We start from the raw sequence: 19,920 nt of genomic DNA, 5'->3' as shown, positions 1-19,920 counted from the left end.
GAAAAAAATGTCCAGAAAACGAGGATCAGTAGAGGAAGGAAAAAGTAGTGAGTGTGTGGCCAAGTGAGAAATAAAGACCAGGGGGAGGAAGGTTGGCAGGACTGGAAGAGAAAATGTTGCTCTTTGGCATAAGACAGCTCATTGTTCTCGTGGCTTGCTTCAGTTTAGTTTTTTTTTTTTAACTCTGAGGCTTCTAAATACAAAGCAGGCACAGCATATTGTGTGGACTTGATGCTGCCTCCATCTGGCAGGAAGCTTGCCTCAAAACGATTAAAACTGCATGGGTTCTGCTCAGAGTCATTTCATATTTGACTTACAAAACAGCTTTGGTAACGCCACTCCTTCAGCAATCAAAGGGTTATCCTTCAGCACTTTTGTAACTGCCGCTGTGGTGCGAGTGAAGTCAAAGTTATTTGCTCAAGTTACAGCCCTCTTCCACCGTGATCCACAGGATGAGTGAGTCATGTGTTCAAGGACTTGGGTGTTTGGCTGTTGTGGGAACATTTCCATTTTCTGATTTCCATGAGACTACAGAACAAACTAAAATGGCTTCCCTGATTCCACACCATGGTGGAAGATGGTTGCGCCAAAATGATCTTGAATCACGCTTAGCAAGTAGGAAAAAAATCACACATCTGACTCACTCTGAGATGAGAGTCCTCTCCTGTGCATCTCCCATGAGTGTGTGGATGAGTGTGTCAGAAAGAAAGCCCCTGCATCCACCCGAGAAGTTATAAAGTTTAATGCGCAACACTTCAGTGATCAAACCACAGTCAAGCGTACTAAATGTGTCACATGTTTGATATTAAAGGGGAGTTAAATCAATATGTGCCTGAATAATCTGCATTCATTACACGGGCTCGTCCAGGTGCCCCGTTTCACCTGCAACCACTTGTAACAGACAATGCTGCGACAAACAAAGAAACGCCGGGCAGCAGGTGTGGGGAAATTTCAACAACAAATGATCAAGTGTGTTCAACAAACTTTCATATGGTTGGGTGTGTCCGATGAAGACAAAAGCTTTGTGCTCACAGTTCAGCGCCAACAGACAAAATTTATTCAAAGCATCTGCCATTACAAAAGAAAGAGTTTAGCTTGGAGTTGGGCATTCAGGCAGACGTTAAAAAAAACAAGTAAATTGATGTACCACACAGGAAACTGTGGATTATGGTTATCCCCGTTTTCTTTTCCTCTTTTTTTACTCTAGCAATACCAACTTGCAGAAGTAGGTTCTGAAACATGGTATTTCAGCATTGGACTGGGGTGTGGCTCTCTCTACATTTTTATATCAGCCCTGCACGCACACTTATCATTGTCAAAAAAAAAAAAAAAAAAAAAAAATCATTTTCCACTTACAGACTACATATTTACATGTGCATTTGGAGCTTTAAACAAGTTATAAATTTAATGTGAAAAATTGCTCTGAACTTCTAAGTCTTAAAGAATTGTTTTACTTTGGAGTCCGTGTGCCTTTTCAACCACTGTCGACTCCAAAACTGAAACACGTTTTATTGATGCTTATCAAGTTTAGTGTTTTCATGCCGTAAACATGGTAACAAAGTACAGATTTTACGTGAATGGCCCTTGCCCTCGTGTATCCAAGAGGAGTTCCTTATAAAGATTTGTTTCAGTCATCTCCTTAGGGGAGCACAGACTACTTCAAAACAAGAACCCATAGTTTAAGGCAGACAACATTCCCATCTTCTCAAACCACAGAGTTCAGCCCAGCCATTTTCTCTACCAGATGTGCTGTATTCAATAGTCTTCAGTGTTAAGTCTTTGCCTGCCCTCTACAGGGACTTGAAGAATCTACAGTTTTAAGTTGGCTTACCATTTGAATAGTAAACCCACATATGGTTTGCAAGAGTTAGAAATTTAAAGACGCCCTATACATGTTCCAAGACAGCTAGCCATTAAACCCGATGAGTCACAAAATCAGCTGCAGAAGTGCGTCACAAAATGCCTACTGAACCCAAGGTTAAGTAATTGGATAAAGCCAAAATGCAGTATTTTACTGACCTCTTCTGGTTGAATTTTTCATTGCATGTTTCAAAACCTAACCACTGCCTATTAGCATGTGCGGGCACTGTTGTACCATAGACTGCAAGGTCATTTTCTGTTTTTGGTACGCATGATTTGAAGTTAAGAAAACCAAAATATTTCTGTTTGCTTATTCTCAAAACAAAACTTAACAGAAATACATTCAGATTGAATTCACACACAATGGACATCAAAGAGAGAGATAGCATTGAGGGAAATGCTTTATTTCGCACATCAAACAACCAGAAAACCACTTTGAAGGCCACAGAGAAACTTCATTCTTGTCTTCAAATACTGTCATTCCTGCAGGTAAGTAAGCATGTGTGGCTCAATGTTCCATTGGTTTTAAGTGTTGGAGAGCAGAAGCGCAGAGTGCTTTTGTTGATTATCAGTGTCCTCTCACTTGAAGATCTTGCCCTGGTTGAAGGCTTTACCCACATGCTTGAAGTCTCCCTCCCAGGCAAAGTACTCTTTTACCATGGTTTTGCACTCTTCACTGTTTGGATCCAGCTTGCGCCAGTCATATGATTCGTAGTCAATCTGCCAATCTCCAGAGAGCTGAGAAGGAAAGTCACAAATTGAATTCAAGTTAATTACCCTCAGCTTTTAATCCAAAAATGTATCATCAACATCACTATCCGATTTTAGATGACACATTCCATCCTACCTATCAAGGCGATAGGTGAACCATAACAGAATGCATTCAAATGCAGACCATGTAGGCTACGGGACACTTTATATGAATGCCAGATCTCAACATTCCTCAAATGTTTTTTTTTTTTCCATTTTCACAACAACTGCATAAAACAGAGTGGTTTTCCGTGACAACAGCCTAAATACAGCAGTATCAATAATTATAGTTTGAAATTTAAATGTAAGGTTTAGTGTGTGCACATGTCCACTGCACAAAAGCAATGTTTTGCTGCCTAAAATAGACATGACAATCCACAGAGTTCAAAAGTCAGCTTAGGTCAGTAACCAACAAATACCTGCACAACTAAATCCGTCTTTATTCAAGGACAATTGTCTTAAACTGCAATACGGTTTGTGGCCACAGCATGAACCAGCCTTTTACTCACTTAACCAGAGATGACTGGGATGAATATGGTCTTGAGTTTCTCTTCCCCCGTTAGATTAAGACTGCGTGTCATAATGGGACACTGCCTTGCCCAAAAACAGGGGTAATTTAAAAACACTGACTGGAACGTTAATCCTAACAGAGCTGCAATCCATGCACTTCACCTCGACACATGAGGAAATGCCCAAATCAATGTGAGAAACACTGGGGATATTATCAAATCAGAACATTGATCAAAGCACGTTTAAAATCTAATACTTACAGTGAAGGCCAGTTCCTGGCCTCTGAAGACCCAGATGCCAGAGATGCTGCTGTCGTTGTTGGTGCCGAACAAGATGACACTGGCAAAGGCATTCTTTCTGAGTTTGTCCAGGCGCTGGAACATACCTGTGAGGTACAATCAGAGATTTGAGACATTTTGATTTTTATCAACACGTCAAGGACATCTTCTATTTGATCCATATCTAAAGGAACTTCTGTCTCTACATGTAGAACAAAAACAAAAAAAACTAATTGCCTGTGGGGCAATTCTGATCCTGTTTAATGTGACCACAGCATGAACCAGCCTTAAACTCACTTAAAACAGAGATGACTGGGATGAATATGGCTTGCAGTTTCTCTTCCCCCGTCTGATTAAGACTGTGTGTCATGACAGGACACTGCCTTGCCCAATGACAGGGGAATAATTGCTTTTCTCCTAATTGTAGTACAGACCCGTTTCTGAAGTTGATTCAAACATGTCCAAACTCCTTACAAGAACGTCACTGAAGACCTGAAGATGACCAATTTAACATTTGACAAAAAGGTACTTAACACTTATTTTTAAAAAAACAAATCATGGTTTTAGCAGTGCCAAGCCCGTTTGTCCCAATTTACACATTCTTTGAAAACTGGTGTAATCAGCTTTCCTGAAAAACTGCAGGATTAAATTCTAACCCAGAATCAGTCCAAATGATTTAAATGAGACTAAAACCTAAATCTACACCAGGACTGAGAAAACCAGCAGTACCCACTGCAGTCAACAAGAACACAAGTTAAGATGCATTTAAAATGATCTGTCCTGTGTAGCAAGTCCCAGCACTGTCTCCTCTAATCCCCTCTTTAAGGCTACATGAGAGCCGTCTTAGAAGTCTACAGACTTTCAGAAAAATTCCCATATGCACACGACTGCCTCTGATCCCAACTTGTTCCTGGGCCATAGGAGCAAACCTAAACAGATGGAGGAAATTCATGCCAGCACATGAAGTAGCAAAGAAAGATGTAAGACCAGGGAAGAAAATAAAGCCTTTTCTGCGTTTGCTTTCCAACCAATAAACAACCATAATAATAAAGTAACTTTAGATACTAATGAGACCAAAGGTGTTTTATAAAATGGCTGCTGCTGAGTCTCACCTGTGATAAGGTTGCAGCTCTTGAAGGTAAGTGTGAGCTCCTCGGGATATTTGTACTGGCTGTGCCAGATTGAGTAGCCCTCACGGTCAAAGTGCTCCCAGAAGTGGGGAATGGCTACGGTCAAGGTGTCCTCGTTGGAATACTTTCTCTTGAACTCATCCATAACAAATGCGCTAAAATGAAAAAAGGAAATGTCACGAGTTATGTGATCCGTGTACATGCAAGGTGAAGAGAACAAGGTGCAGAAATTAGATTGAGATCACTGAAAATAAATGTAGGAACAGTTACTGAATGCCTACAACCATTTTGTGGGTCCTACAGGACTATAAAAGGACGTTTAAAGCCAGGATTTGCCACTGACAATAACCCGAGCTTATAAATACCCACATGACTCCACCATCTTTACTTCAAAGAGAATCTTTAAATACCATAAAGCCTTGATTATATTCTGTTGCAGACATGGACAGCTGGAGACGACGTGACCAAGTAGTCGTTCCTTTTATACTTCTCCAAGTCCACTGCCTGGGGTATACGCGTAGTTTGCAAATTGTAATGTAAATTTCTCTGCAGACAAGTCTGCACAGTCCCCCCCCCCAAAAAAAATAAAATTAATCAGACCTAAGCCAGCTGACACACAGATATACAGTCAACTTTGAAGGGCAACTATGCATCTCAAAGTTACATTCTGTTTGTGGCCACAGCATGAACCAGCCTTTTACTCACTGAATTCAGAGATGACTGGGATGAATGTGGTCTTGATTTTATTTTCCCCTGTTAGATTAAGACTTGGTGCCATTAAATGGGCACAGTCTTGCCAAATGATAGGGGACCATCTTTCCACAGAGTCGAGAGCATAGGAATGTCAAAACTCAACATGTGAAACCACATAACGAGTTTTAAATGATCAACATGCCAAAGACTGCTACAGATGCACAATAGAGAAATAGGCCTTCACCAACTGATTAACACTCTTAAAGGCAGAGAAGCATTTAGGGAAAACTACTGGGGTAAAGGGTCACACCCAACACTTGCAGATTGACTCCACATTATAGATTTTTAATTACCATACAAGGTGTGAGCTTACAGCGAAACAAATTCTGAATGATGAAATGTATACACAAAAGAAAAAAGATCTCTCTACCTCTTTGGCAGGTGTGCAAAGGGATCCTTGGCTTTAGGCTCTGCAGCCAAAACAGCATCACAGTCATCCATTTCCTCTTCAGGATCAGGCTTCTTCTCTTCCTTTTTCTCTTCCTTCTTCTTCTCTTTCTTCTCCTGGGGCTTGCCAGCCTCCTTTCCTCCCTTCTCTTTCTTGGAAGGAGTCTCTTTCTTGGGCTGCATCTCAGCAAATTTCTTGGCTGGAGGAACAAAACAGTGAAAGTCATGTTCCGTCTTTGGTTTTGTATCTGTTGGAAAGGAGCCTGCCCTCAAATCATTTGCCCAACAATGGCTGATTTTAGCTGTGTTAGTATTGGCGTGAATTAAATCAGATATGCAAACTGCAAACTTTATTTTTTTTCTTAACTTCAAATAGCCTCAATGACAATGCTGGAGGGGGGGAGGGGGGTCAGTGTGAAGTATGGCCCAACTCCATTGTGCACCTTAAACTTGGCAGCACGATCGGGTGTAATACTAGATTCTTAAATTGGGTTCTACTCTGAGATCCCTCACCAGCGAGGTGATTGGGAGATAATTACCCACGAAATTCAGTTGTCAAAGTGATACAGTATTACTATTATTTTTGAAGAATCCAATTGTGCAAATAACTCAAATATTAGCAGTGAATGCAGCTTTTCCAACTATCATTTAAACAACAATGGTGTGGAGTTTTGCTTTTAAACATTTCAGACACTTAGGCTACGAGTTCATACTGTCTAACATGTATGCCTTCTGATCTAACTGCTGGTGACTCACCGTCAAACTGGGCCATCTTTTCACACAGCTTGACCTCTCCCAAGACAGCCTTGAACTGTGGCTGGTTGACACAGGTGACAAACCAGCGGGTCACATTGGGATAGGGCTGACGGAAAGAAGGCTCCAGGACCTACAGGGAACAGTGAGGTGTTAATGGCTTCTGGTGCAACTTCCTCCCCAAATTTCATTACAGAGATGAAGTATTGCCGTTAGGCTCCAAGGTGCCGTTAGGCTCCAAGGTACCGCAAGGTGCAGCCGTCTGTGACAAACCTGTTTGTAGAGCCAGAGCATGGAGCAGGCCACGGTGATGTCTGCAAGGGTGACCCTCTCTCCCACAAGGAAGGTACGGGTGTTCAGGTGTTGGTTCAGCACAGCAAGGAACTTTTTCACATCCTCCTTGGCCTGCTCGGTGGCCTGGACAGTGGAAGAAAAAGAAAGAAAAATGACTGTAAATCTTATTTTCTAGTACCAAGGTGCAACAACAGGGTGCAGTCCTCTAGGAAGCCATTGTTTCAACTAAGAAACACTGAGCTGTATACCTGCTTGTTGAACTGCATGATTCCCAGAGTGGGGAAGACCCATGCGCTGGCAGGAGGGATGATCTCCGAGTCAGCGAAGCTCACCCACTGCAGCACTTGGGCTGCCGCCTGAGGAGTGGAACCGCGTAGGGTATCATTGCTCACTACGCACACAAGATTTTAAAAAGGAAAGTTGCTGTTATGGTTTCACAGTCGTTCTGATTTTTAAAAAAAAAAATTATAGTACAACTTCAGCATTTTAAGATTTTCTTAATTATCATACATTGTGCACATCAATGAAATGATACACTAGAGGTAAAACTGTATAGATATAACTAGTAATGTGGTCTGACCCATCTATATGATGATAAACCCTTGAGTCAAGAAATGTCCTGTGAATTTAAATGTTTTGCTGATTGAGTGCTGTATCCCATCACAAATTCTAGACCGAATTAACTGCACCCCTGAGCAATTTTCTAAAACAAGAGTGTAGAATTCAAGTCACTTAATTATTATTAAATGTGAGACTTACAGTAGTGAGCAATGGCATTACTCTCAAACAGACAGAAGCCGTCATCTCCCTGGTAGGCAGGTACCTACAAATGACACAACTACTCATTTGAACATATTCAATGTGTTTTTAGTCAGAGAACAAAGCGGTGCATGTGCAGATCTGTTGGCTACGAAACATAAAAGGGTGTGTTGTCAAACTGGTTAAATCCCAGCTCATAAGTTGCATTTGACAAATAACGAGTCAACCGTATTCGTGTGGGAAGGGAAAAAAAAAAGAGGCTCTAAAAGCAAAGCAAAAATGCATATTTAAGGGAATTGATACATTGAATTGATTAAGCCAGCTGTACTTACCTTGCCCAGAGGGAAGTTGTTGAGGAAGGCAGGAGTACGGTTCGTCTGCCCGAAGGTGAAGGCAGGGGCACTCGTGGCAACTTTGAGGCGAGCACCACTGTACTGGGCTGCAATCTGGGCCTTAAAGGCCCGCCAGTTCTCTGGGTACGTGTACAGAGTCTGAAAGGACAGAAGACAACTGTTTTTAAAAGCAAACTGCATATATATGCACCACACCTTTTCAAGCTGGATGTCTAACCATTTGATTGGCCTATGAATGGCTTTCAGGAAATAGCCTGGTGTTTTACTAATGTATATACTGAGTCCTGAGCAGGCTTCTGTCGGTTTTCTAATTCTACTTAAGGCATGTAAACTTGGATAAAATTGGTAAGCAAGCTATCCAACCCGTTATGAGGCAGCATTTAATTTGTTTTATGGTCACAAATAAAAGGATCCCATCCAAATTAAAAGGGTGGACCAATTAAAATCTGGCTGATTAGGCTATGGAGAATGATGAAGCTGAAATACATGCTGACTTGCACGGAATACCGCATTTCTGTTAACCAGTTACCTAAAATAAATAAATAATTTTCACGTGGCTTAAAACGCTCTCTTGACAAATAAGCTGTTCCTTAACACAGAGTCGCTTAACTTCGGAGAATAAATTTAAATATACGGCAGAATTGAGACTAAACAAAGTGAACTGTAGCGATACCCTCAGGTAAAAAAAAAAAAAAGCGTATGATGTGAGGAGGTTTTCAAAGTGATGAATAGGTAAGGTAACGTGGCACAACCCTGAGCTAAGAGAGCGGAGTCTTCCACTTACAATGCATCGTTAGCAACAGCTAACCTGTGTTAGGAGGAATACTGAATGGTATTGTTTATAAATATCCCCTATAAAAGCTAGAAAACACTCAGAAAGCAATGTCTGTGTGAAAAGCTACTCAGTAAGAGGGCAGATGCATCTGATTTTTAGCGGATTGCAGCAGGAAACCTAAAAGTAAGCACTATAGCTGGCCATCTCTCCATCTTACTCACCCCTGCCGCCATCTTCAGGACGAGAGAAAGAAAGAACGACGGCGCGCTTCACTGACGTATTTACGGCCAAATGACGTGCGCGTTCTTGAAATATCCGCGTTCACAATTCTTCTGAACGGCATGGATAAAGCTGCCTGGTCACATTTCAAAACATCCAAACATGACTTAAAAACTTAGTACCTTCACAAATAGCATTTGTAGCTAACACAGGGAGATAAACATACACTGACACAAGGATGTACACTGACACAAATTAAATATTTTATTACAGCACATGCAAAAGCAAAAAATATGTAGGAATGATGAGCATTCAAAATAACAAACACTACTAATATGGATACTTCTATTCGTTAGCAATTTTTAAGTAAATTTGTTAACACTCTTACAACATTTCCATTAAAAAAAAATGTAGGCTGTACAGCATAATAACATGATGTGCCTATAGGGCTTGGCCCCCATCTCTATACCAGAACAGAAGAAAAATAGTAATTTGTCTGTCTTAATAGTAATTAAGACTGAGATACAACCCAATAAAGTCCCACTGTTTCTTGCTCCTCAGAAGAAAATCAGCTCACAAGACCTGAAACAAAATACAGATGGTAAGTTTAAAAAAAACAAAAAAAAAAACATACACCATTATTTTTGTTTGTTCTTGTTGTTTTTATGTGCAAATAATCATAACCAAACTAAACCAACAACAACAAAAAAAGCAGATCTATGACCCATCTGACAATGTACTGTGGTCTAATAACTTACCCAGATAATCATCCATGAGAGATCCAATGGCAAACTGAAAAACAAGGAAAACTTTGTTTTAATATAGTTTTAAGTATAAAAGATTGATGAAGGCACAATGGCATCCCACATTGATTTGTTGAGCTGAGATTTTTCACTGTTACCATCTTGGCGTCTGTAAACTGGATGTGACAAGTGATCTGACTGTTGAACCATACACTTTAATAAGTATGCCCTGAACAAAGACAGTTGTAGTGCGCTGGCAGTTTGCAGACAGCACATCGACTGGCAAAGAATGTCTGCTGTTGATGGGGACAGAGTACAAAGTGGGTGGTGCAACCCGTCTATGGGCAACTCTTGCCTGCGATGTTGATCAGCCAGTTGGACCAAATTAACATACGAGAGGAAGTGAAACAGAGTTCTAGAGACAATGAAAAAGTGTCCACTGCAGCTACAGTCTGTACTTTTAATGCTGTACTTTTTAATCTTTGACATTTTGAGGGTTTTTTTCCACACTTCTCCTATTCGTGGAGAACTCTGCGGTCGCTCTCTTCCCCATTTTGGCCCACTTGTCAACCAGTCGGCATTCAACCAACACACAGCGTTATCCACATCCTGCAACATGCAGTTGGTATGCTTGTCTGTAATGAAATACATACACAAAAAGACGCAATAGTGCCATCAACTACACACTACACTGGCCCTGATAAACCAGGTGTGATTTTTGTAACCTGGCACACGTGGCATAGCCTGTGCAGCCCAGGTTGAAGACACAAGGGTAAAAGCAGGTCAGTCCTTACCACCATTTTAATAATATATTAGTGCAGGAGCTCAGAGATTCCCCAATTACAGAGAGGGAGATGCTGGAAGAGTTGGAAAAAAGCAAAACTTTCTGGAGAAAACTCAGCGATCGCTTTGCTTTGTGTTTCGATTTTTCCCGTTTCCACACCAGCACTGATGTTGAGGTGAGACATATAATTCAGGAGAAGAGCCACAACCCAGTCATAAACTATGAGTTGGTTGTGGCACAATCAGTCCTGTGACCAAAACTAGGTGTAAGGCACTTCTGCACTGCCTTAACTTTTCAGAGCCTGTAACTATGAACATCTTTTATATTTATAGGAAATTAACTCCTGCTTAAGTTTATATGAAGTACTTAACTAAAGAAGAGTAACAAACTTGGGGTGAAGTAGTTTTTCAAAAAATAAGAACAAACACTTACAATGTCATTCTTATCCACTCTGGTTCCCACAATCTTCAGCCGGATCTCATCATCTTGCTGGATTACAATGTCCTTAAAAATAAGAGGAAGAAACATCCTTAAATGCAAAACTGACACTTGTGTTTTAACCTTTATCTTCACTATAATGTGAACACATGTCTGAGTTTGCTGAAAACTTTTTTTTAAACACATAATAATGATAACTTTAACTTTATTTTAAAAGCCAATAAAGGCAAAGAAGAGAAATGTATTTTAATACATGTTTCTGTAACACAATTATTGTTTCAACTTAACAATGAAACAATACCTCATCAACTGTCTTATAACAGGGTGGATTAGAATTGGGGTCAAAGTCCATTTCTATGGGGATCGACTGCAAAAGAAATGTATCATGAGATTGAATTACAAACAACATAAATACTGCAAAGTGCACTAAATGACAACTAATTAAACACAATTGTAAATATCTTGCTGACTCACGTGACGAGAGATGAAGCAGGACATGGGACCTATTTCTGTGAACAATCCGACCTGTAAGAATTACAGACATATTTAGAAACATTTCAAAAGGAAGACAGAACACTATTCTTTTTCAGCAATTCATGACTTCCTTCTTAAAACTGGACACATTTAGTTTAACAGTTTGGCTGTTAAAATGATTCAGAAAATTCAGAAGTACAATTTTTTTTTATATTTCTACATCTTATAGGATGGATGGAATACACGGTGTAAAAAAGTAACTTTTCGTGCCACTATTGCATTTGCAATGTTTTACATCGCTGTGGAGGAATTTTGGCCCAATTCTCTTTCTGGAATTGTTTTGAATTTAGCCACATTAGAGGGTTTTCAATCATGAATGGCCTGTTTAAGGTGATGCCAAAGCATATCAATCTGATTTAAGTCCAGACTTTCACTATGCCACTCCAAAACTTTCATTTTAGTTTTTTAACCATCCAGAGGTGTACTTGTTTTGACTCATTGTCCTGCTGCATAACCCGAGTCACAGAGAGCCTCAATGCACAGACAGCTGAATGCATTTTTCCATTTGTAGTTAAACGCTCTCACTGTTGTTCAGTGGAGTCCCAAAACCTTAGAAATGGCTTTGTAACCCTTCCCAGACTGACATGTGTCAATGACTTTGTTTCTCATCTGTTCTTGAGTTTCTTTAGTGTGTTGCTTTTTGAGATCTTTTAGCCTACATCACTTTGTCAGACCAGTCCTACTTCAATTCAATTCAGTTTTATATATCTAGTGCCACAGTTGCCTCAAGGCACTTTATTTTGTAAGGTAAAACAAACAAACATAGAAATCCCAACAAGTTACGTGAGTTCTTGAGTCAACAGATTTGACAGTGATCAGGCCTGGGTGTGGATAGTGAAACTGAACTCAAACTTCCAAAAAAAAAAAAAATTAAATTCCAAAATGATTAGTCATATTTAATATAGGATTTAAAATGTAGCAGGAATTATTTTCCACACAGGGCCAACTAGGTTTTGGATAGCTCCCCCCCCCTTTAATAAAGGAATTCATTTAAAACTGCATTTTGTATTTACTCAAGTTAAATATTAACCCTTTCTCTGATACAATTTTTTTTTGATTATCAAGAATGCAAAAAAAACACAAACACAAACAAAAAACTAAGAAATCAGAGAGGGGGCAAATACTTTCCTACAGCATGGTATGAAAACTGTGTTTTAAGACTCTAAACCTGCCCCTCACCTTGTTAACCTGTGTGACCACTGCATCCACAACTTCTCCTTTAAACGGACGGAAGACAATGGCCTTGTATTTGACTGGATAGAGGACAAAACCTCTGCCTGGTTGGATTACGCCAGCACCGATGTTGTCAATGGTGGTAACTGCAATGACGAAGCCATGCCTGCAAGACAGAATTAAACAAATTATTTAAATTGCAAAACAACCTCCATCTGTGGCCCAGTTTTCCAGAAGCCACTGGTCAAATTTCAGCCTCTTTTTAGCCTTTGTTTTAAACTATTTTTAAGTCAAACACAAGAGTCACTCACTTGCCAGTGCAGGTCCCCTCGACCTCTGTGAAGAGCTTCTGCTTCACAGTGTTCAGCAGATTCGGACCAAAATATCTCGGATGTAGTAAGATTTCGTGCTCCAAAGAAATCTGGGGAAAACAAGGCTTTTGTAAATTAGCTTGCCGTGGACAACGTCACTGCTCAAGCTATTCTGCTGCCGTTCAAAAACAAGAGAAAAAACACTTGTAGCATCTCCACACGACTATAAAAGCGCAACAGTGACAACAGCTTTTAAGGGTATATGATAAAGTTTTACAAAGCTACAGTAGCTACAAGCACGCCAGCCAAACTCGTATCAACGACTATATACAGATAGCAATACAAATACTTACATGGTAAAACATTTCTGTCTGTTTACGTTTAGTCCCAACTCAAAAATCGTTTTATTATATTTTCTAAAAGATGTTTTTTCGTGTATTGAATGAAAACCAGCCGCTCGTTTGTTCCTAACAAAGTCACTTCCGAGTCAGAGGTCGATGTGGGAAGTTGTTGCCCTCAGTTCTGTCTCTCAGGAGCGTATCGCTTTTCTTCTCTAATTTTGATAGACACGAAAGTTAAATGTAATAATCACAAGTTAAGTTAAACAATAAATATAATAACAATTTAAATATTTTATCTGCCTTATCTACGCATCGCTTAATTAACTATTTAAACGACCCACAGCAATCAGGCTAACCTTTTCAATCCAGTCACAGACTGACCCCTGTCGGTGAGGAGGACTAGTGCGTGAGGGTGCACACAAGGGTGTGGACGTGCAGCAGGCGTGCCTCCATTACTGGGTTTTGATTGGTTTGTTTTCCACGAGACTGTTAACGTCTGACATATAAACGAAGCAAAAACGAGATATTTTCTAACACGATAGCTGATTAATGGTAAATACTGCTTCAGTTATTGTGACGCACTGTGGAAGTCGACTTAAAGCTGGATAGGTAAATATCCCTGCTTAACTTAGCGACATTAGCTCTAACTTTGTGCCTCTTAAGGATTAGTCTGACTTCCTTGAAAACCACTCCGCCTGGATACAGCAGTAGCTGACTGACGATCAGATTAATCTCACACCAGCCTCCAGTTTCTGCTGACTGACATGGCGAGTAACCTCGTCTCGAAGCTGTTCCGCCCTCATCTGACACAGCTTGTAAGTTGTTCCACACTTTTCCACTTTGTAGAAAGCGCACTTTATGGGTGGTTTTACGTGACTGCGCTGTCCTCCCTGCAGGTGTCTCTCCGTTCAGGTTGCTTGTTACGGGGGAAGGGGGAGGTGGCAGCAGCGATGTGTACCAGATGTTCCTCCAGTGGCTCTCCACCAGAGAAAATCAGCCGATACCCAATTCCTTACAAGAAAGATCTGCCGTATGATATAGTGGAGCTTATGGAAGAAGTGGAATCAAAGGTTTACATATGAGGCGTTCAAGGTCTTTAAGTCTGCTGAATTTGATTCTGCTCCCCATTAAACCTGTGTTTCCTTACAGGGAGGATTTTTGCCCAATGTCTTCAAAGTTCTGTCTCACAGACCGGCAGAGTTCAGAGCCTTCTTTGCATACTACAACGAACTGATGAACAAGGACACAGGTGTGCTTGTGTGCTGTATGTCTTTTTTTCTAGCAGCAGGTGCGTTTTTGTCTGAGATTCAATGGAATTGACAAACTCTGGGAAACGTTAGGCCCCAGAAGGTGCGCACACACTTCAGTAATGGCCCCACTCTTCCCACTGAGAAACACAACACCCAGACTGACATGAACCATGGTGACACAACTTGCTTTTTTTTTAGTAGTTTCAGTAGGGATGAGAAAGTCTTTGGAGTTTATTGTCGTGTGTGTGTGAGCTGTGTGTGACTGTGTGTATGTGTGTGACAGACAGTACAGTGGTGTGGTGGTTAGCACTGTCGCCTCACAGCAGGGAGGTCCAGGGCCTTTCTGTGTGGCGTTTGGATGTTCTCTCTGGGCACTCGGGCTTCAAAGACACCCTTTAGTGAGGTTAGGTTAATTGGTGAGTCTAAATTGGCCAAAGTGTGGATGGATGGATGTTAGATTTGGATGTTGAATTGTTCCTTTCAGAAAAGCATTTCTAAAATTCAAAACCTGCATCCCTTGCAAAACTACACATGTAAATCCTGTCACATTCCAGGATATCTATAGCACTCTGGGTTCAATGAATCCATAAGCCATTATTTGTCTGTGTGCACCAGCCTTGCATTTTAAAAGTAAGGAGAGCTGCAGATTTGGTATGCATTTTTAGCAGCTACCTTTAAAAAGAATGCATCATATTGCCTAGTATGAATGAATACTAGGCAATATGTAAAATGAGCTCTTTTCATACTTGCGTGCACTGCGGGGGATTGATGATGAAATCACAACTGAAATATATTTGTGGAGTATTCCTGTAACAGGGGTTGTTTTGTTTTTCTTGACTTAAAATTCAGTTGTGTTTATTTTCATTTCAGATCATTTTGGTAATGTGTAACCTGTGAGTCACTGTTTGTCCAAAAGAAATGTGTTCAGTAGCTTAGAAATGGGACAGCGCCAGCAAATTATCTTTCACAGAAAGTTAAAAATTCTCTTTTTAATGAGAAGCCTTCAAGATGGGACGTAAACTTCATGCAATGTGGGGAAATGGCTCGTTCCAGCACTAATATTAACAATCGCTGCCATTTGCACTGTTTGGCTATTTTGTTGCTACAATGTAAATTAACTTTTCCGGGTGTAGGTATATTTGTATTAGCCTTTTGTCTGCAAGTCTGTACATCTAAAATAAAATCTGTCCTGAACAATGCACCACAGCCTGAGAGTCTAGCAGATTGGCTTTAATTCTAAACAGAGTTGAGATTGCGCCTAAGATTGTTCAGGTGTCCAAGTAGCAGGTGTACGATTTATTGGTAAAACTTTAGCTAGATCAGGTTCACTTCAGTCTTTTAGTACAGGACTGGATTGTTATTTGAACAGGTTTGTGAGAAGTGTTTGCACCTTTTCCTTAAATGCAGCAAATGTAATTTTGACTCTGTATTTTTCCGATAGTTATAAAAGTCAATTGTTTTGCAGGTAGATTAACCAAGGCAGATCGTGAGCTGATTGTAGTGGCAACCAGTATCTACAACAGGTGTCTGTACTGTGTGGTATCCCACAGTGCTCTGCATCGCATCTACTCAAAGAACCCCACACTTTGTGATCAGGTATAATCTTAAATCCGGTAATTATAACAAAGGTGTTTTAAGGTATTTTGTATATACACTCATTATGTGATGTGCAAAATTAAAACTAGGCTGCCTGTCATATCTTTTTTTTACTTTCTAATACAGATGCTGTTTGCATGTGACCTTCCTGTTTGGTTTTTCTTAATTGCCATAAATCAGCAAAACGCACTTGTAGGTCTAATTGGTGCTCTGTTTTCTCCAGGTCATTGTGAACTATGAAAATGCTGACCTGGCCCCTCGGGAGCGTGCCATGCTGGACTTTGCCATGGCTGTGTGTCGCTGCGACACCATCACAGAGCAGCACTTTAAATCTCTGGAGGAAGCGGGCTTTGACCGCGAGGACGCCTGGGACATAGCCGCCATTGCTGCTTTCTTTGCCATGTCTAACAGGCTCGCCCATCTCACAGACATGAGGCCAAACCTGGAATTTTTTAACCTGGGCCGCATACCACGGGACAAGAGCAAGGACAAGGCGGGCGATGGCAACTGAGAAAGGGAGATGTTACAGGTTGTCTTAGGTCAAATGCTGTATGTGATGTTAAACTGTTCATGGTGAAGGAAATTCTCTTATATTGTATCAACATATGACTGTTGATATTTGAAGTGTGGTTTAATGAGGTGTGATAGCCTGTTCTACAGGTGTACACGCTAAAGGCAAATAAATTGACACTGAAATTAGTCTGAAGGTCAGGAGTGTAGACTTGAGATTTAAGTAGCTTGACTGAGCCTGTTTGTTTTGTTTTTTGTTTTTTTTTTGTTGTGCCAAAATCAAGTTATGCAGTGCAGGCATCTAAATGGGGCTTGTAGGAATAGTTATGTTAAGATTTATTCCGATTCGCTCATGACTCACTAAGTTGTGGTTAATAGAGGGGTTAAGAAGTAGCCTTTTGTTTTTCTGCAGTTAACACATCTCTTACCTTTGAATCTGACCAGTGTGTAAAGTGAGAGAGCTTATTTGGCTCAGGCCTTAATAGCCTCCACTGCCATGTAATTGCAAAAAACAATGTACACGAAAAGCATACCAGGATACACGAAGACATAAATTTCTGAAGTATTGGGTAACTTTGAACCAATTTCGAGTCCCTTCCTATGGCAAAAAATGTCATGAAACTGACTTTTCTGTATGTTACTGACCTTGTTTTAAAGTTTAAATGGAAAATTGCATTTCCTCAGTTTCACACTGTCTGTGGGATGAAGTTCTTGATATTATGTGAGCTTGTATTTTCAATAATTTCTGTGTACAAGTGAAAGATGGGGCTTTACTTGCAGATGTCTCTCCTTTGTCGCTGTCAACAGAAATTACCTAGTCTTGGAAAAGTGCTTCCTATCACCACCAGATGGCGTTGCATTCATGAACCTATTGGAATTTACACTGTCTTCTATATGTAACCTCTGACTCAATAATTCCATATGTGAAAGATGGGCAAATAAAACCTACAAAGAAGAGCTTTAGATAAAGCTTAAAAAAAATGTTGCTGAAAATTATCTCCAAGATTTTATTTTATTTTTTTTGTTAAAAATGCTGCAATCATGCTATCATTTTTCCTGGTGTAACTCTTATCTGTTGGAGTGTCTCACTTCTGTATAATACCCAGCATTTCCTCTGAAAGTTTATCACTTTTGATAGCAGAAAGTAAAGTCAAACATGCATCACCTGAAGATTTGCGCTTTTTTTTTCCTCTCCTCATGCACTAAAAACTTCCCTGCTCACTAGACTATTTAGGTGATATTCACACCAGGGGACATGAGATAGTGAGTGTGTGTGTGTGTGTGTGTGTGTAAAGCTTACAGGAAAGAATTACAAATATAGTTTCTGTATCCTAAACACCCTGAAAGTCAACCAGAGCAGATCCTTATTGTAGCATAATGGGATTATTTATGTATATACACATTTAAATTTAATCCCTGTGCCAGAAGATGATGTGTCATTAAACCATTTGAAACAGAATCACCTGATGTTAGCAAAGGTCATTTCACAGATAGTTTTCTCCTTGTGTCTGTCCTGGGAGACCTATTGATTTGATAAAGTGTCATATGGCTCATGTGCTATTACAGGTTCACATTAAGCACCAACCTTTATGACCCCCATGTGTCCTATGACTGTTAAAATGAGAAAACAGTCTCTTGACAAGACAAGTAATGTGAGGCTGCCCTGCACCATTCATGTTGTAACTAGAAGAGAATAAGATACGATTTTAAATGTGCGGTTTGTTGAGCTTGAGCACATAAAGATAAGAAAAGCCTTCAAAATGAAAGCTTTAACCATTTCCTGTTGTAGTCTGTACTTTGGTGGAGGAATCAAGGTTTTATATGGCAGCTGTATGGGGAGTCTGCAGGCCTGCCACAGTGTCTCTATTCTCCAGAGGGAGATAAAACAAAGCACGACACACATATCAAATGGGGTATGATAAAGAGCAGAAGGAAAAAGAAAATTGAGGTTGGGGGTTATGTGGAAACAAAGGTGGAAAAAAGCAAAGTAGAAAACATTTATGAAACATAACTTAGATGTTTCCAGACGGGGTCCAAAGGGTCCAGATTTACAGCATGAGGCACTCGAGACCACTTAGGCAATTACATAAATGCAGACAAACTGTGAATCAAACAGATATTAGACATTGCATTGATCATAATTTGCACAGTAAGGTTTTCTTGGTGGGAAGTTGTATCTCTCCACTTACTTTAGGCATATTTGATAAATTCTTCAATATATTCCCATATTGAAACCAAGTAATGTGAAATTATTTTCCCGTGCTGACAGATTTCTCTTATTCATTTGTCATTTTTTCATTTCATGTTAATCTGTCATCCTTTTGAGAACAATCTCCAGATCTTACTGCGTTATTACTGCGTCATCCAACATGGCGAGTGGAAAGATGAGAGGGGAAGTTATGGAAGAAGTTGCTTCTCATCTTTTATTTCTCCACTGGGTGTTCAGGCAGACTTGTCTGCTTTTATTTAACACAACTTTCAATGTTGTCAGACAGCTTCTCCAATGTTTCGCACTTCTTGGAGAAAAGGAAGAAAAGGGGCGAAAAAATATAAAGTAGGACAAATTAATTGAATATTTAAATAGATTTTCTTTTGCATCCAAATTGTGTATTCAGCATTTGCTTTTTTTGTTGCTGTGGTCTTGTTACGCTGCTCTGGTACTCTGTGTGCAGTTCACTTGTAAATTCAAACTCCAAGGCAGCTCAAAACCTTTCTGTCCTGTCTTCAACGCTCTAAAACTGAGGATAGGAATGAGGTTTATGCTTTTCCTTTAAGCGAGATGCTATATCTCTACATAAGGGACACATTTGCCATTTGCAGTGCAGTGAACAGAATGAAGACAGGCAGAAGAGCTCATTTCTAGCAAGTGAGCACATATGGGACATTAGCAAATGGAGAGACACATGGATGAGACCATTATCATTCCCGTTAAGAACGTGTCGGCTACTGTTAAGAATACATGTGAGCATGCATATGTGCAGGATTGCATATGCACATACTTCGTCAAGCAAAGTGTGTGTCTGCTTGTGTGTAGAGTAAGGCTGTTCTGTAAGCCTTTGCAGCTGGGGTCATTTGCATGAATTTGGCTTGATGGAATTTCACATTAACTGGCTACTTGCCCCCTTATCTGCGAGTCTAATCCCTACAGACTCATCGTGCAAACCCATCACACAGCTGCTAAACAGAGTGGAGGGAAGAAGCAAGTAGAAATGGCTGTGGTGGAAAAACAGAGCATCTATTTGTTACAGCCCTTGATGGCTTGACATTTCCTCTTTTTGTGTGGCTAACCTTTTTGAGTCCTTATGTGCAAATTTGTGTTAGCAAGATCCTGACCTGGGCTGGATTCATCATCCTTTCTTCCTCACTCCACCTGCCATTGTAACAGTGCCCCAGTCCAATTCCTGACACCTGGTTAATAG

The 19,920-nt window shown here is 40.2% G+C and overlaps 3 protein-coding genes across 3 annotated transcripts; 1 reads left to right on the top strand and 2 right to left on the bottom strand.

The window, feature by feature from the left end:
- Positions 1 to 2,243: 2,243 nt before the first annotated feature.
- On the bottom strand, positions 2,244 to 8,949 carry eef1g (eukaryotic translation elongation factor 1 gamma). The gene is made up of 10 exons (XM_040015737.1): positions 8,824 to 8,949; positions 7,807 to 7,965; positions 7,475 to 7,538; positions 6,964 to 7,106; positions 6,695 to 6,838; positions 6,425 to 6,554; positions 5,652 to 5,868; positions 4,511 to 4,683; positions 3,381 to 3,505; positions 2,244 to 2,598 (listed from the first exon to the last, which is right to left on the bottom strand). Exons 1-10 carry the CDS (start codon positions 8,833 to 8,835, stop codon positions 2,440 to 2,442), a joined length of 1,326 nt encoding a protein of 441 aa, XP_039871671.1. The 5' UTR covers positions 8,836 to 8,949; the 3' UTR covers positions 2,244 to 2,439.
- Positions 8,950 to 9,204: 255 nt separating this feature from the next.
- polr2g (RNA polymerase II subunit G) lies at positions 9,205 to 13,404 on the bottom strand. Its single transcript, XM_040015739.1, has 8 exons — positions 13,158 to 13,404; positions 12,805 to 12,914; positions 12,500 to 12,659; positions 11,261 to 11,311; positions 11,088 to 11,153; positions 10,781 to 10,852; positions 9,580 to 9,613; positions 9,205 to 9,403 (listed from the first exon to the last, which is right to left on the bottom strand). Exons 1-8 carry the CDS (start codon positions 13,167 to 13,169, stop codon positions 9,390 to 9,392), a joined length of 519 nt encoding a protein of 172 aa, XP_039871673.1. The 5' UTR covers positions 13,170 to 13,404; the 3' UTR covers positions 9,205 to 9,389.
- Positions 13,405 to 13,559: 155 nt separating this feature from the next.
- On the top strand, positions 13,560 to 17,671 carry si:ch211-175m2.5 (uncharacterized protein LOC568697 homolog). Its single transcript, XM_040015738.1, has 5 exons — positions 13,560 to 13,960; positions 14,042 to 14,215; positions 14,295 to 14,394; positions 15,861 to 15,991; positions 16,215 to 17,671. Exons 1-5 carry the CDS (start codon positions 13,910 to 13,912, stop codon positions 16,500 to 16,502), a joined length of 744 nt encoding a protein of 247 aa, XP_039871672.1. The 5' UTR covers positions 13,560 to 13,909; the 3' UTR covers positions 16,503 to 17,671.
- The last annotated feature ends 2,249 nt before the right edge of the window (positions 17,672 to 19,920 follow it).

The sequence above is a fragment of the Simochromis diagramma genome, unplaced genomic scaffold (assembly GCF_900408965.1).
Source record: "Simochromis diagramma unplaced genomic scaffold, fSimDia1.1 OVJJ01000685.1, whole genome shotgun sequence".
NCBI classification, from domain to species: domain Eukaryota; kingdom Metazoa; phylum Chordata; class Actinopteri; order Cichliformes; family Cichlidae; genus Simochromis; species Simochromis diagramma.
The sequence above is the reverse complement of the archived record's forward strand: the minus strand, read 5'-3'. Positions and strand labels throughout refer to the sequence as shown.